The sequence below is a fragment of the Rattus rattus genome, chromosome Y, assembly GCF_011064425.1.
Source record: "Rattus rattus isolate New Zealand chromosome Y, Rrattus_CSIRO_v1, whole genome shotgun sequence".
NCBI lineage: Eukaryota > Metazoa > Chordata > Mammalia > Rodentia > Muridae > Rattus > Rattus rattus.
This window is the reverse complement of record NC_046173.1, coordinates 2,209,984-2,224,996: the sequence shown is the minus strand read 5'-3', so window position 1 is coordinate 2,224,996 and position 15,013 is coordinate 2,209,984. Positions and strand designations below refer to the sequence as shown.

General features: G+C 33.6%; 1 protein-coding gene across 1 annotated transcript in view; it reads right to left on the bottom strand.

Moving 5' to 3' along the window:
- LOC116889599 (probable ubiquitin carboxyl-terminal hydrolase FAF-X) overlaps window positions 1-15,013 on the bottom strand; it is a 129,771-nt gene that overhangs the window by 40,421 nt on the left and 74,337 nt on the right. The window contains 7 exon segments of the mRNA XM_032890532.1: window positions 899-1,045; window positions 1,243-1,351; window positions 2,618-2,787; window positions 3,982-4,107; window positions 4,281-4,406; window positions 7,238-7,516; window positions 7,726-7,856. Of these exon segments, the coding sequence (XP_032746423.1) occupies window positions 899-1,045; window positions 1,243-1,351; window positions 2,618-2,787; window positions 3,982-4,107; window positions 4,281-4,406; window positions 7,238-7,516; window positions 7,726-7,856 (1,088 nt within the window).

Sequence of the window (15,013 nt, the reverse complement as noted above, 5' to 3'; positions counted from 1 at the left end):
TTAGAGTGAAGCTCCATTTAGATAATAGAGTAAGATTTTGCTTTGAAAAAAAGCAAAGGAATATTCATTAAAAAAACAAAACAAAACAGAGAACTGACGTATGTATATACAAACATTCCTAAAATATTAACATTGTAATTCAGAAAGCAGGTTGGTAATACCAAAATAAATACAAACAAGAATCAGAATATTAAGTTTCAAGTTCATTTAATCCAAACAAGTTATGTGCTTTCTAAGTCATCACCAACTGAAAAACATTTCACCTTTTGAAACTTTTGTTATACGTTTAGTGTCTTGATGTCTGTGTTTAGGTCCTATCTGCTATTTAGCCAGTGGCTGAATTCCTGATCATATTCCTTCCAACTTCTGAGTGTTGAAATTAAAGGAATATAACCATCTGTAGTTTGTTTACTTCAAATAATAAATAAACAAAAACAAAACAAATACTTAAAAGTTATAAAACCTTCATAATGGTTAATCTTCCTGTCCCTTTTTTGGACTGAGAGAGTTCACAAGATTATAAAAGCAGCTTTGAATGTGTTTATGAGATTTTTCTAGAGAGGAAGATATGTCCTGAAAATGAATTGTGACATTTTAAAGGTTAGAGGCCTGAAAAAAGTAGAAACAAGAAGCCCACAAACAGACACATTTTCTTTGCTTCTTAGCTATCATTACCTGAGCTGCCTGTGCAACATAGTTACACAACCACAATAGTTAAAAATGAAAGAATCTGAAAGAACAAGGTTTCTAAAACTGTGACCAAAACTCAACTGTTGCTCTTGCAAACTTTCATAGAGAACATTCTGGTACAATTTAAATAAGTGAATACACTCTCTTTAAATTTATTTTAACAATAAAATAATCTGAATATTATGAATAAATAATCTGAATTTCTTACCCTAACCCTTTTAAGCCAATTAATTTCGTCATTGAGAAGAACATCAACATTGGGTATGTGAATGTTGCTGTTGTAAGCATAAGTGAGAAGACGCCTTAAAAGTGGAAAGTAGACATCTGAATGTTTACCCTTCTCCGTTGCTGCACTCTGAAATATAAAAAAAAAACCAAAACCCCACTGTGATCAGTATTGATGTAATTGCCAAAAAAATTACTTAATATTTGTATTATTTTATTTATTCCTATTGATCATGACTTATATGAAATTTAAAGTTGTAGATATTATTTGAGTATTTTCATTTGAAGAAATGGATCATATTGATAGGTGCATTAAAAATGTCTTACCCCCAAAATGGTAAAGAGTAGAGTAATGAAGAACAGCAAAGGTCTATGTCCCATGCAACATCTGGTACATATTAAAAAGAACTGCTCCTGTGCCAACTGCCGTATAGTTCTGCAACAACATAAAGTAATGAATTTTCATAGGCACTTAAAATGGTAGTAAAGATGAGTTAAAAGTCCAATTTTTACATGAGATTGAAACATCGCTAATTAACAAATTGTGATAGTTTTAGTGTATAATTTACTAAATCTTTTAAATACAATAAGAGTAAAGATCATGTCTATGCTAAAGAGAACACAAAAGAATAAAAATATGAATGATGTCTGTTCCTTAAAAAGACAAAAATTCCACTCTAGATATGGAGAAATAGTACATTTTTTCCCTCTAACTTTCCCAGAATTGTTTTGGTAAACTGAGCTTTGCAGCAAACAATTCATGAAAATCTAATACAGCTTATGCAATACCAGAATATCTGTAACTGTAAAGATAGGACTGTAACATTAACATTCATATAATTTGATAGCCCTTCAATTATTATTACAGTATATAATTTTTAGATAGACCCCATGCCAGACTAACCGAGGGAACAGAGAGTGTATCCAAATTAACAAAATCAGAAATGAAAAGGGATTCATTTGAAAAGCAATGAGGAGACAGCTGAACACCCAGAAGTTGACAATCCTGAGACCTCAGGACAGACTGCCACTTCTACCCAACTCTCCCACATCCCTGGACCAAGAGGAAACTGCATAGTGCCTCTGGATACAGGAATATAGGAGCAGTTAAGTCGCAGGAACATCCTAGGTCTGGCCTGTGTCCTGAACTGAACTTAACTGGTCACACAGATCCCTGTACCCAAATCTCATTGTGAAGTGCAGATGCTCCTGAGAGCTCAGGGGAGATCACTCTGTGCCCACATTCCCAGCCCAGGAAGAAACCGCCTAGTGCCATCTGTACCGCTCTGGACACAGGTACATAGGAGCAATCAGGGGCAGGACATTGAGGCTAGTAGGTGGGTAAGCACTCTTACAGAAGCAGGGGGGAGGGGAATAATATTCAAAATATAAATAAAAAAATGAATTAAAGAAACCAAAACACTCATTTGCTGTAGTACCCCACAATATGTGGGTACTGGTGTTGGTGAGGGTGAGAAAGGACTCAGTTCTTTAAGTGTCTGACCATTTTGATTATGCCAAAGTGAGTGTATGTCTACCATAAATTATACTTGTTATCTTCTTTATTGTTTTAATATGGAAGCCTGAAGGGCAGTTGTAGTAAACATTAGAGGGGTGAAAAGGAAGGTTAATAAGGGTGCATTTTGTGAAATTTTTCAAATAATTAGTAAAAACAAACCCCAACCCCTCCCAAACCACTTACTTGCTAGGACAGTACAATAGTAAATCAATGACAAATGACTGCCAGGCCTTTTCTTTACTGAGTGAATCCAAAGCAGTTGGAATTAAAGCAAAACATAATGTCATTACTTCTAGGGCTTCACAGCAAACTTGCTCATCTTTCCCTTCTGGATTACTCCTAGTACTGGTGGTCTGTAAAATTATAGCCAGGAACAAATTATTAGAGATTCACTTATGAAAAATGGTAAAAGTTTCAGTTAGTATTTAAAGTTATCTTCTCTGTACAGTACATATATTCTTTTCTACTCACTTGCTCTTTTAGTATGGTTAATAAAATAAAAGAAGCATAATCAGTGATATTCCGTCATCTACTTTCTGTTTTTCATAGTACAAAGTAGTTTATTTTAGTATATTATAATTCCTTCCAGAGTAACTTTAATGTTCTTACAGCCTACCAAGAAAGCCATTTTTAGCCAAAAAAGTAATCATCCTGCAATTTTTTTAAGACCAATAGACTCCTGAGTCATAAATTATGAAACTAGGAGTTTTTAATTTGCCATTCCCATCAAAATGTATTCAATACAAAAATATTTGAATTTTTTCAAAAATATTATTTAATTATCAGAAGTACATATCAGACAGGTAATTATAGTAAGAGCTAACAATTCCAATGCAGTCTTTAATCTCAGCAGTCAAAAGGCAGAGGCAGGTGGATATTTGAGGAGTTTGAGGCCAGCATGATCTACACAGGGTGAGTTTAGGACAGAAACTAGGGCTACACAGATAAATCCTATCTCTACAAACCAAACAAGATCGTAACCAACCAACCAATCAAAACAAACAAACAACAAACAGACAGACAGACAAAACAATCCTTTGTCGAAGCAATTTTTAAAAGAAGATTTATCTTCATTTATAGGAGTACATTGTCCCTGCTTTCAGACACTTCAGAAGAGGGCATTAGATCTCATTACAGATGGCTGTGAGCCACCATGTGGCAATTGAACTCAGGACCTCTGGGAGAGCAGCCAGTGCTCTTAACCACGGAGCCATCTCTCCAGCCCCTAGAGAAGCATCTTATTTACTAAACTGCTAATTTGTTGGTAAGAGGTCTACAAATAATATGTAGATATGACACTCTTAATTCTCTATTAAAAGAACCAATTAAAACAGTATGTATGAGGAAAATTAGGAAGAACTACCCTCAGCTTTAAAAGCCTCTGATATTTAGTCTACTTTTCTTTTCTTTTTTATGTTCACCTTCAAAATGAAGTTAGTTACTTTCAAAAAACAAAAGTAGTCTTCAAATATGGTATACAGAAAATCAACTTGCAGTAAAATTATGAAGCATTTCTTAAAAAATACTATTTCTGTAATTATTCTTACCATCTTGTAAGTTTTTGTGATATCTTCGTGTGGACTAAATACTAGCTCTAATGATCCACATCCTGATGTCCAAATGATTTTTTGTATAGCTCTAATAACACAAATATCAGGTATGTATCTTGAGGCCTGCAAGAAAATGTGTATTTCGCTATGTTAACCAAAGCCCTAAAATAATCAGTAGAATGAAACATTTTCTCTTTTAAGTTGTAATTTTTCTTTATGAATAAGCAATCTTTATGAATGTTTTCTTTATGAATAAGCCCTCCAGAACCCCAACACTTTCAAAGTTTGATACTAACCAACCCTGATATTTGTTGAGCAAGACGAATCGATACATTTCTAAGCATGCACTCAGAAGAAGGATTAGGAATGCTCTGAAGGGCATTTTGTAATACCACAGCTTGATCATGAGTAGCTTGGTTAATCTGAATGAAATAAAAAGATTAAAAAAACTGTACATAAAATTCCAGAATCAACTACCCATCAAATTACTTCAAGATTTCTACCTTCTCTAAAATTTATAGCGACTTAAATAAAAGCATCTAAATCTGTTAATGTTAATTTTCTTTTTTAGTTGCCTCTAGAGAGTTCAAATATTGATGAAATTAATATATTGTTTCTACATTTCAACTCATTTTTTTCTGGCAAGCTCTAAAAAGTACAATTCTAAATTAAGATTTTTTATATATCTTCTATGCCTAAGTTTTCAACAAACGATTATCCCTACTCTTGGAAGGCTGGATGTAACATACAAATATCTTCAGGCTCAGTGTTATTTGCTTGTTGCAAAGTCATGAGGTTCTAGTTTGAATATTTAAGATTTATCTAAATGATGGTAGATCTAGGTGGTAGTCTACACATAATTACAGTGCACAGAAAACAGAGAATCCTCAGAAAGCTAGACAGGTAGACTAGCTAAACTAGTACACACTGGGTTCAGTAAGTATTTCAGGAAGATAACCAATGTCAATTCAATGACTGGTCTCCACATGTACACCATGTACGTGAATATCTATACAAATATACACACACATTAATGTGTATTTGTGTTCATAGGCATACACATATAAGTATACATAGATGTTCACACATGTGAGCATGACCATACATACATGTTCTTTTATATATACACACATACTCAAAAAATCTTTTGCATTTTGAAATATGTACACTTATAATTCATGATTTTATCTTTAATAATTTTTGTATTCAACTTCTTTGTTATGTGTATTCTTGTACTTATAACCACAAAGATGCAAAGTTTATTAAAGTTAAATGTATTCATTTCCTCTCTCTACATAACTTTGATTGTAAAATTCTTAAAATGTCATATTGCTATTTTTTTGTTTGTCTTTTTTCAGACAGGCTCTGCTCCAGGCTAGCCTTGCAATTCATGTTATAGCAGAAGGTTATGTTTGAACTTGTAATCTCTTGCCTGGCCTTTACAGAGCTGTTACTGTAGGAATATATTATCAAACTTAGTAATATTTTTAATAGAACTGTCCTAAAGAAATTTAGACTGTGTACAAAAGTAAATAATAAAGTAGGCAAAATACTTTATACTCCTCCTCCTCCTCCTCCTCCTCCTCCCAGTTTTTCTAATGAGAGAAGCTAAAAATAGTACGTTATAAATAATGTAAATTTTGATCCTTCAGCCTAACTGGGCGGATCCCTTGCATACAAAATCAATGTTTGCACAGCATATTTTGAGAGCTACTTCATTGAAAATCTTACTTCATTTCAATTACATCAGAAAACAGAAATTTCTAATTAATGTGGCTGTCTGAATTTTTAAATGAGATAAGCATGTTGACTGATGTACAAAAACTTACCAATCAGCCAAAACAACCCTACTATCAAATCCCCAAGAGAAATTAAGTAAGTAAATGTACATAGGCTTTTCTTAATACACATTTGTCTCTGAAATTCAGAATGAATTTTTTTTATGCACCATGGCTGCAATCACCCATCAACAACAAAGTATTTTATGATAACTAAGGTACATCCCCAGGACACTTTTGCCTCATATTTGTGACAAGAATCATCTAGAATGGACTTGTACTTGAATTTTTCCTGTTTAAGCTTCAGCGATGGTTTGTTAAAATTCTATAGACTAGTACTCAGTATTCTTTCAATTTATGAATTCTCTTACAAATACTGTAGGTGACTTGGTAATAAATACAAACTTTATTGCATTTAGCTCTCTAATATAAACAAGTGTGAATACAGGTTTGTTACTTCTCAATCTTTTAGTTGTGCAATTATTTTTTAATTTCATGTATGCATATATGTATTTTTCTATTAGAAATATTACTAAGTTTGATAAATTGTACATAAAATTCCATGATAAAATTCTGATTAAAAAACATTTTACAACATAAGGAATTCAAACTTAAAATGGGAAAAAACACTACAAATATATTTTTTATTTTACATTTTATGTGTAAAAATATCAAATTGTCTTTACGTTAAACAATAAAATGTCTCAAAATATTTGAAAACACATGAAAGAATAAAATGATCATGTTATGTATTACCTTAGGTCCAATGATTATCAGTAAGATAAACTTGCACTGATTTATCCATTAATTGTGTTGACACTGTCCTAGAATTATTATTCTGAAGTATACCACAGTAATTACATTTTATTTGTCTTATTTTAAACAAAACCACACTATAATATTCTAATAAATTTTTAAAATAAATTTTAAAGTTTAAAATGGTAAACACATAGTTATTAATCAAGTTTCTGATTAACATTTTACACATCTAGGGATATTTTAAAGCATGATTAAAAAGGTTAAACACACTATTTCCAAATGAAAATTTATACCTTAGTAATTTTCAATGTAAATAGATGAAATCAAATTTAGTTTGAATTGAATTCAACCTTTACAGCAGATCAACATTTTAGAAACTGTTTGTGGTAAATATCAAGAGGTCATGGCAAAGTAAAGAATTGTTGATAAGAAATGCATATATGATATTTAACTGAAAGCATTTTAGAATTTTTTATATATATTTTATGTATGATTTAGTAAGACCTAGTTTTAGGATTACATGAAACTTCAATTAATTAAAAATTGAAAAAGCACAAATAAAGGAAAACATAACATCTTATGTTAGTATAGTCAAATACAAACTTTTAGGATAAAGAACTAAATAGATGAAAATCTTTATAATACATAGTCAATGAATTTATCTTCAAAAATTATGGATGAAGGATAAATTACAAATATTTCTTAAAATTTATTACCGGTGTTTTAGGATCTGTACCATCTGCAACAGGCTGACAAGCTTCTGCTATGGCCTGGACATGGCCATAGCCAATGGTAGTTAGCAACAGTTTGGCTATTTTAAGAGCACTGTAGTAAGCATCTCTACGAGTTTCAACATCTGTATTTGGTAAGAAGTTATTTTGTATCAGCATACTTAGTACAAGGGGCAAGCCACCATTTTTTAAGAAGTGATACTGAAAGTCAGAGGAAATATCAGCTAGATGTGCACCGGCGGGCATTAACAGGATGTAAACTACCTACAGGTGAGGAGAGATGGGAAGGGAGAAAAAAAGAGCATTAAAAATTATACACATATGCACACATTTTTAATATATATTACATATAAATTTAGAAACACTATTTTTCTCTCATTTATTCTTCATTAAAATTTTTGCTTCACAATTTTAGGCATCCTCTTAGTTTTACAATATTCTATAAAATATTTTATTTGCAAAGAAAAACAAACCTCTGTTAAATATAGTACTTTGGAGGCAGAAGAACCAAAGAAAAGTGAGTGAAGAGATTGACCAAGTCGTCTTTCTCCAAGATTTAAATGGTCTGAACATACAGCTCTTAAGTTTTCTATAGTTGTGTTATCTGTAAAAAAAAGCCACAAAAATATAATTCATATATTCTTGATATTTAGGTTTGGCAGTAATACAAAATTGACTTTAGATTTTATATTATATGTATGTTTGCTTGCAACAATTAATATGCACTACATTATGCTTGGAGTTCTCGGACTCTGGAAAAGGACATCATCTCTCATTTGCCTTGAAACTAGTTACAGAAACTATGAACCACGATGGAGGTGCTGAGAACTGAACCCATGTCCTCCAAAAGAGCAGCAAGCAATCTTAATTGCTGATCCATCTTTCCAGTCCCAGTATATTTGATATTCTATTCAGTATGGTCTTAAACAGTAAGTGATGATTATTAAAATGAGCTATAATATCAAATGTTAGATCAAAAAATTTAGGATAGTTTTTAATCCATAAAATTCCCATCTAATACTAAATAAATAAACTAATACTAAAGAAATATACTTTTAAAAACAAAAACAGCAAGTTCACCTTCTTAGAATTCAATTAACTACAAGAAAAATAATTCAATTAAAATTATCAAACGAAATGGGTTGGGGGATTTTAGCTCAGTGGTAGAGCACTTGCCCTAGCAAGCACAAAGGCCCTGGGTTCGGTCCCCAGGTCCGAAAAAGAGAAAAAAAATTATCATTTCTCCAATATGAGACTCAATATGAGCTAAAACAAGTAAGCATCATTAGCTATTATAGAAATGCAAATGAAATTACCTGCACTATCATAAGGATAATCAAAACTGAAAAAAAAAGCTCCAAAAAGATTCTAAAAGATATTGGTGAAGAGGTAAAGAGAGGAGAACCTGTGTACTTTAATATTGGGAATCTGAGACAGTGCAACAATCTTGGAAATATTTAGGATTTTCTCCAAGAAGTTAAATACTGAGTTATTATATATTTCCCAGCAAGTTCATGACCTAAGTCTACACTGAATTATAAACAAACAGTAGCATTATTATTTATAACATTAAAAATGAAAACAGGGTATGGGAGACAGATTGGTGAGAATATTTGCTTTGCAATAAGGCTTGGTGATCTGATACAATTTTCAAAAAACTTCATCATCAAACTCATGAAAATTGTCTTGAACCTCCAACTGCACATATGATAAAGATAAACTAACAGTAATAAAAATTATAAAAAGTAGAAATAACATTTCTTTTATTAGATGAATGATGTAGCAAGTATGGTTCATATGAACAAACAATGTAGCATCAGTCTTATAGACAGAAAAAAAATCTGACATCTGCTACTGACTCTGATGACAGTGACTAAAAAGACATGTCAAAAAAAGATAAATAGTATAATGTGTGGTTTTATTTCTAAGAAGCACAGAGTTCTAAAACTCAGGAAGAAGCAGTTTTAAGAAAAAACTATGATTTGGTTATTGTATAGTTATTGTATTGTATATGATTTGGTTATTGTATAGTTTGTAGATTTTTAAAAATTAAAATAACCTGCTTTGAGGCAAGGCTACATTGTTACCATGAAGTCAAGTTTCTATCTTATAAATTCTAGATGGGACTAAATCTGCTATCTTTCTGTATCTCTCCTGGGTTCTAAGACAACAGACATGTCCTATAACATGTGCCAAAGAGTATTTGTTTGCAACATGAGATGTTATAAAATATATTATTACACTGGTTAGTAATAAACACTGTATTTAATTATTTTTTATTGCTGGTGACTAAATGTTTCATGTGTGCTAGGCAAACATTGTTCGGAGGTTTGTCTTGTGAACTGTGTATTCTGATGTTGACTTTTGTGGCCAGATATCTGACTACAGTACAGCAGACAGAGTCAAGCATTTCTGGTCTTAATGGCATATACGAATTGTTTTCCATCACTTTGATTGGTCAATAAATAGTCAAATCAGTCTATGGCTGGGATTCCACCCAGGGATTTCAGGCAGAAAGAAGGAGGACATGAAGGAAAGAAGGCATGTGGAGACCTCAGGAGAGTTTGCTGAGAGATCGTAATGAGAGAGCAAACATGATGACACACATGTGTTAGAATGAGTTAGGGTAAGACCAGATTGGCAAATAACAGGGCATTGTCTACCATTAAGTAGCCTTAGAGCATTGGAATAGATCAGAAACTGTCCAGCTTAGGCTTGCAGCTTATTAATAAACTTACCATGTTTGGTGTCAATTTTTTTGGGAATTGGGATGGGAACAGATAAGGCTTGCACCACAAAATCACTACTACGAAATATTTTAGCCTTAAAAACTTGTACTTTATTTTAGAATGGTTAAGAGGGCAGACTACCACTGTATGTCTTTTTGGATCTAGATCAAATGATCAAGGGATTTAAAAATTTAAGAAAATTGTAGGGAATATGAAATACCATAAAAACACTAAACATTAGATTATAGATATAGACAAAGGAGAACAATCTTAAGACAATGGCATATACTAGATCTTCAAAAAGATCATAAAAAACACATGTCTATGTACATACAAGAAACAGAATATCAAGTTTATAATATCAGCAAAGTACACATTACACCATATAATTAAAACACTAAATACATGGAACAAAATGATATATTAAGAAACCTGCAAGATAATGACAAAATACCTAGAAAATAGAAAAAAGCCATTGGGACAGCTTATTATCTCAAATGAAACTTTAAAAGCTGGATGAATCTGAGGTAATGCATTCCAAACTATAAAAAGCTATTGTAGCGAGTCTAGGACTGATTAATGTATTCAATAAAACTATAATCAAGGGAGAAATTTATTATGATATAAAAGCCTTGAAAACTTTTATTCAACAAACCAAATGTAAAAAAGAAATCAAGAAGTAGTAAATATTTCAGGGTGAAGAGAAGACTGAGCATAGCAGAGAGACTGTGGAAAGAAATACAAAGCTATAGTGATTAAAACAAAAGGTATTCCTATAAACAAACAGTACCAAAACTAAACAGCAAGATGACTAAAATTAAACCACATATATTAATGAGGTTAAATATTAGTGGCTACAATTATCAATCAAAAAGACACAGGTTGATTAAATTAGGTAAATCAAAATATGTATGTATTTGCTATCTACAAAAACACACGTTATTTTTAAACAGACACAGGATTAAAGCAAAAAGATAGAAAGGAATTTCTCTAACCAAAAACAACCAGGAAGCAAGGAGGTGTTTCTATACTAATATCCTCAACTAACTGGAAAAGATAAAGAGGAACACTCGATTCTAATCAATTAAATAGTTAACCAACACATAATTACTTTCTAATCAATAAATGCAACAAACCCTGGTTTATACAATTTTATTTTATTTATTTTTTATTGGGTTTTTTAAATTTACATTTCAAATGTTATTTCCTTTCCCTATTTCCCTGACATAAGCCCCCATCCCACCCACCTTTCCTTCTTCTATAAGGGTGTTCTCCACCCCAACCACCCACCACTTCTTGCCAATCTGCCCTGACATCCCCTTATACTGGGGGTCTAACTTTGGCAGGACTAAGGGCTTCTCCTTCCACTGGTGTCCCAACAAGACTACTCTCTACTACATATGCAGTTGGAGCCATTAGTCAGTCCATGTGTACTCTTTTTCACCCAATTTTATAAAAAAAATCTATCAGTGGATTTAAAGACATAGACTAATATCAATCTATTAATAGTAAAAAATTCCAATGCCTCATTTTTGATCAACATGTTATTAGGACAAGAACTAAACAAAGGAACCTGACATTATAGATGAAACAGACTTTACCTTTCTACAGACTATTTCATCTAAACACATACACAAAAGTAGTTCTAAAAGACTGCATTCTCAGACAAAAATGATCTGAAAATCTAAAAATATGGAAATTACTTCTTAACCATGATACAATGAATCTTAAAATTGACATCTAACAAAGTACTAGTGAATACATAAACTCAGGAAGATTAGGCAATTCATTACTGATGATAAATGGGTCAAAGAAATCAAGAAAAAAACCAATGAGCTTTGTTTAACTACATGAAAATGAATACAGAACACAGTCAATGAACATATAGAAAATAAAGGAAAGTTATAGCTCAAAGAAAATGAAAATGAGAAAATGAGAAAATGAAAAAGAACTTGTAGTCTAACTTTCCTTTCTGTGAACTGCTGACATACAGAAATACTTTCTATTGGATTCTCATTGGGCACATTAGGCTGGGTTTAATATAGGTGACTTTACTATTTCTTCTTGTCTGCCATTCTGATCTCCCTAGACTTACTCTTAGCTCTGATGTACCCTGCGTGTTGAAACCCCTCCTTGGTTCACCTCCATACACTAGAACCTTGCCATTTGGCACAGACCTAGGTTTCTCCATTGACCTTCCTAACATCTCTTTCAGGCTTTTGCTTTTGTCAATACTTATTCCTTTGTGACATCTCCAGATCTGAAGAACCACTATCATGGGCACCCAGTGACCATAGTAGGGTGGGAGGCAGGCAGGAAACTTAGTTATCCTTTATATATTTTAAGATTAATAACTGCATGAAAAAGCCACTAATCTTACCTCACTTCAATTCTTCAGGACTGATTCACTGAACCCACTTGATTTAGAACCAGTGTCCATCTATTTTGTTTATCTCTTCCCTTATTAGTGTTTCCTTGACTATTTCTGTCCCTCTGCTACATCCACCTGCCACTTTCTACCAGAGAAAGCCATCACATTTGTTTGAATCCAAGGTAGACACCAGCAACTCAAATTTTAAATATTCCCCTGAACCCCCACAAAAGACTAGATATCTACATCAAGAGAAAATCTAACTACAGATGTATAGATCTCAGTAAAGAACACAAACAGCCAAGACAACCTTGAAAAAAACCGTCAAATTTAGGTGCAGCACAAAACAAAGAATCCAAAACAGTAATGAATACATTCATTTTCTTCAAAGACAATAATAAAAACCTAAAAGATGATGATGAAAACACAGAGATGAATGACTAAAGAAAACAATTCAAGATATGAATATACTTAAGAAACAATCATGAAGACAAGGAAAACATTTAAAAAGATATCTGAAATGAAAAACTAAGATGTCAAACAAGAACCTCAGAGGTAAGTTGATTATTGACGATGACACAGAAAAGAAAATTTTGGATCTTGAAAACAAGGTTAAATGAAGACATTAGTTAAAATAAATTAAAGACTCAGGAAACCCAAGAAACCATAAAAGAGAAAAGGTCTTTACAAAGAAGAGGTAGAGAAAAAGAAGAAATCCATGTCAAAGACAGAAATGTTTTACAGAAAATCATAGGAAAAATTCCCCAATTTAAATAATAAGATTACTATGGAGGTGAAAAGGCATATAAAACACCAAATGGAGCCATCTGTGACCAAATTCACTGCCTTCTGGACCCTCTGGATAATCACAGCAGCAGTGACCTCTGCGCTGCCAGTTCTGAAGGTTCTGTTTAAAATCTGGGAAGACTGCTGCCATGGGCGTGTGCTCCTCTATCCCTAACTTATGTCCTATCCCTTCTGGGACCCATCTTCCAGTCCAACTCTAACCACAATCCCAAACACTTTAGCCATCAGAGAACACTAGGTGAGACCCCTGCCCCAATTCTTGCCTGACAACCGCTCTAATTGGGTAACCCCAGTAGCAGCAGTTCTGCCCTGCCTCTCTACATTGCATTTCACAGGCTACAACTCCCTCCTGCTTCTCTGGAGGCCAGCTGTTGCCCAGGACAAAGAGGTCTGCAACCACTACACAAGGAGGTTTTAAATGCATCGCTGGAGGTCTGCTCCCGACCCAGGATAACCAGCAATCTAAAAACATCTGGGCCTACCAGCTTTGCCTGAAACCAAGAAACCCTACTGCCACCACTACTTGCTATTCCAGAGGACTGATGACATAAGGTACTATTGTCTGTACCTGCGTCCCCAGAGGCTTCCTCCAATCAGGGACTCATAGGACTGCCAACACTAGGAACAACCAGATGGACAAAGGCCAGGATAAGAACACAATCAACAAAAACCAGGACAATATGTCACTATCAGAACACAGCTATTGTACTTCAGCAAGCCCTGAATATTGTTACAAATCTGAATCACAAGAAAATGACTTTCAATCTAATCTTATGAATATGATAGAGGACTTTAAAGAGAAAATGAAATCCCTTAAAGAAATTAAGGAAAAGTACAATAAACAGGTAAAACAAATGAATACAGGATGAATGTTCAACTAGCTTTATCAAGGAAATGCAAATCAAAACAACCCTGAGATTTCACCTCACACCAGTGAGAATGGCTAAAATAAAAAACTCAGGTGACAGCAGATGCTGGTGAGGATGTGGAGAAAGAGGAACACTCCTCCATTGTTGGTGGGATTGAAAACTGGTACAACCACTCTAGAAATCAGTCTGGAGGTTCCTCAGAAAATTGGACATTTCACTACCTGAGGACCTAGCTGTACCTCTCTTGGGCATATACCCAAAAGATGCCCCAACATAGCAGCCTTATTTATAATAGCCAGAAGCTGGAAAGAACCCAGATGCCCTTCAACACAGGAATGGATAGAGAAAATGTGGTACATCTACACAACAGAGTACTATCCAGCTATCAAAAACAATGACTTCATAAAATTTATAGGCAAATGGAATGAACTAGACAATATCCCCAGTATTACTCAATCACAGAAAAACACACTTGGTATGCACTCATTGATAAGTGGATATTAGCCCAAAATCTTGAATTAACCAAGAAACAATCCAGAGAACACATGAAGCTCAAGAAGAAGGACAACCAAAATGTGGATGCTTCAGTCCTTCTTAAAAGGGGGAACAAAATTATTCATAGGAGGGGATATGAAGGCGAAGTGTGGAGGAGAGGTTGAAGGAATGGCCACTGAGAGCCTGCCCCATATGTGCCCCAGATATATATAGCCACTAAAACTAGACAAGATTGAGGAAGCTATAAAGTGCATACTGATATAGCTGTCTCTAGAGACTCTCAGCAACAGAATGTCAAATAGAGGCAAATGCTAGAAGCAAACCATTAAACGGAGAACAGAGTCCCCATTGGAGAATTAGAGAAAGGACCGATGGAGCTGAAGGGACTTGCAAGCCCTTAAGAAGTACAATCTGTTCCAACCAAAGCTTCCAGGGACTAAACCACTACCCAAAGACTATACATGGCCTGACCCTGGGCTCCAACTGCATA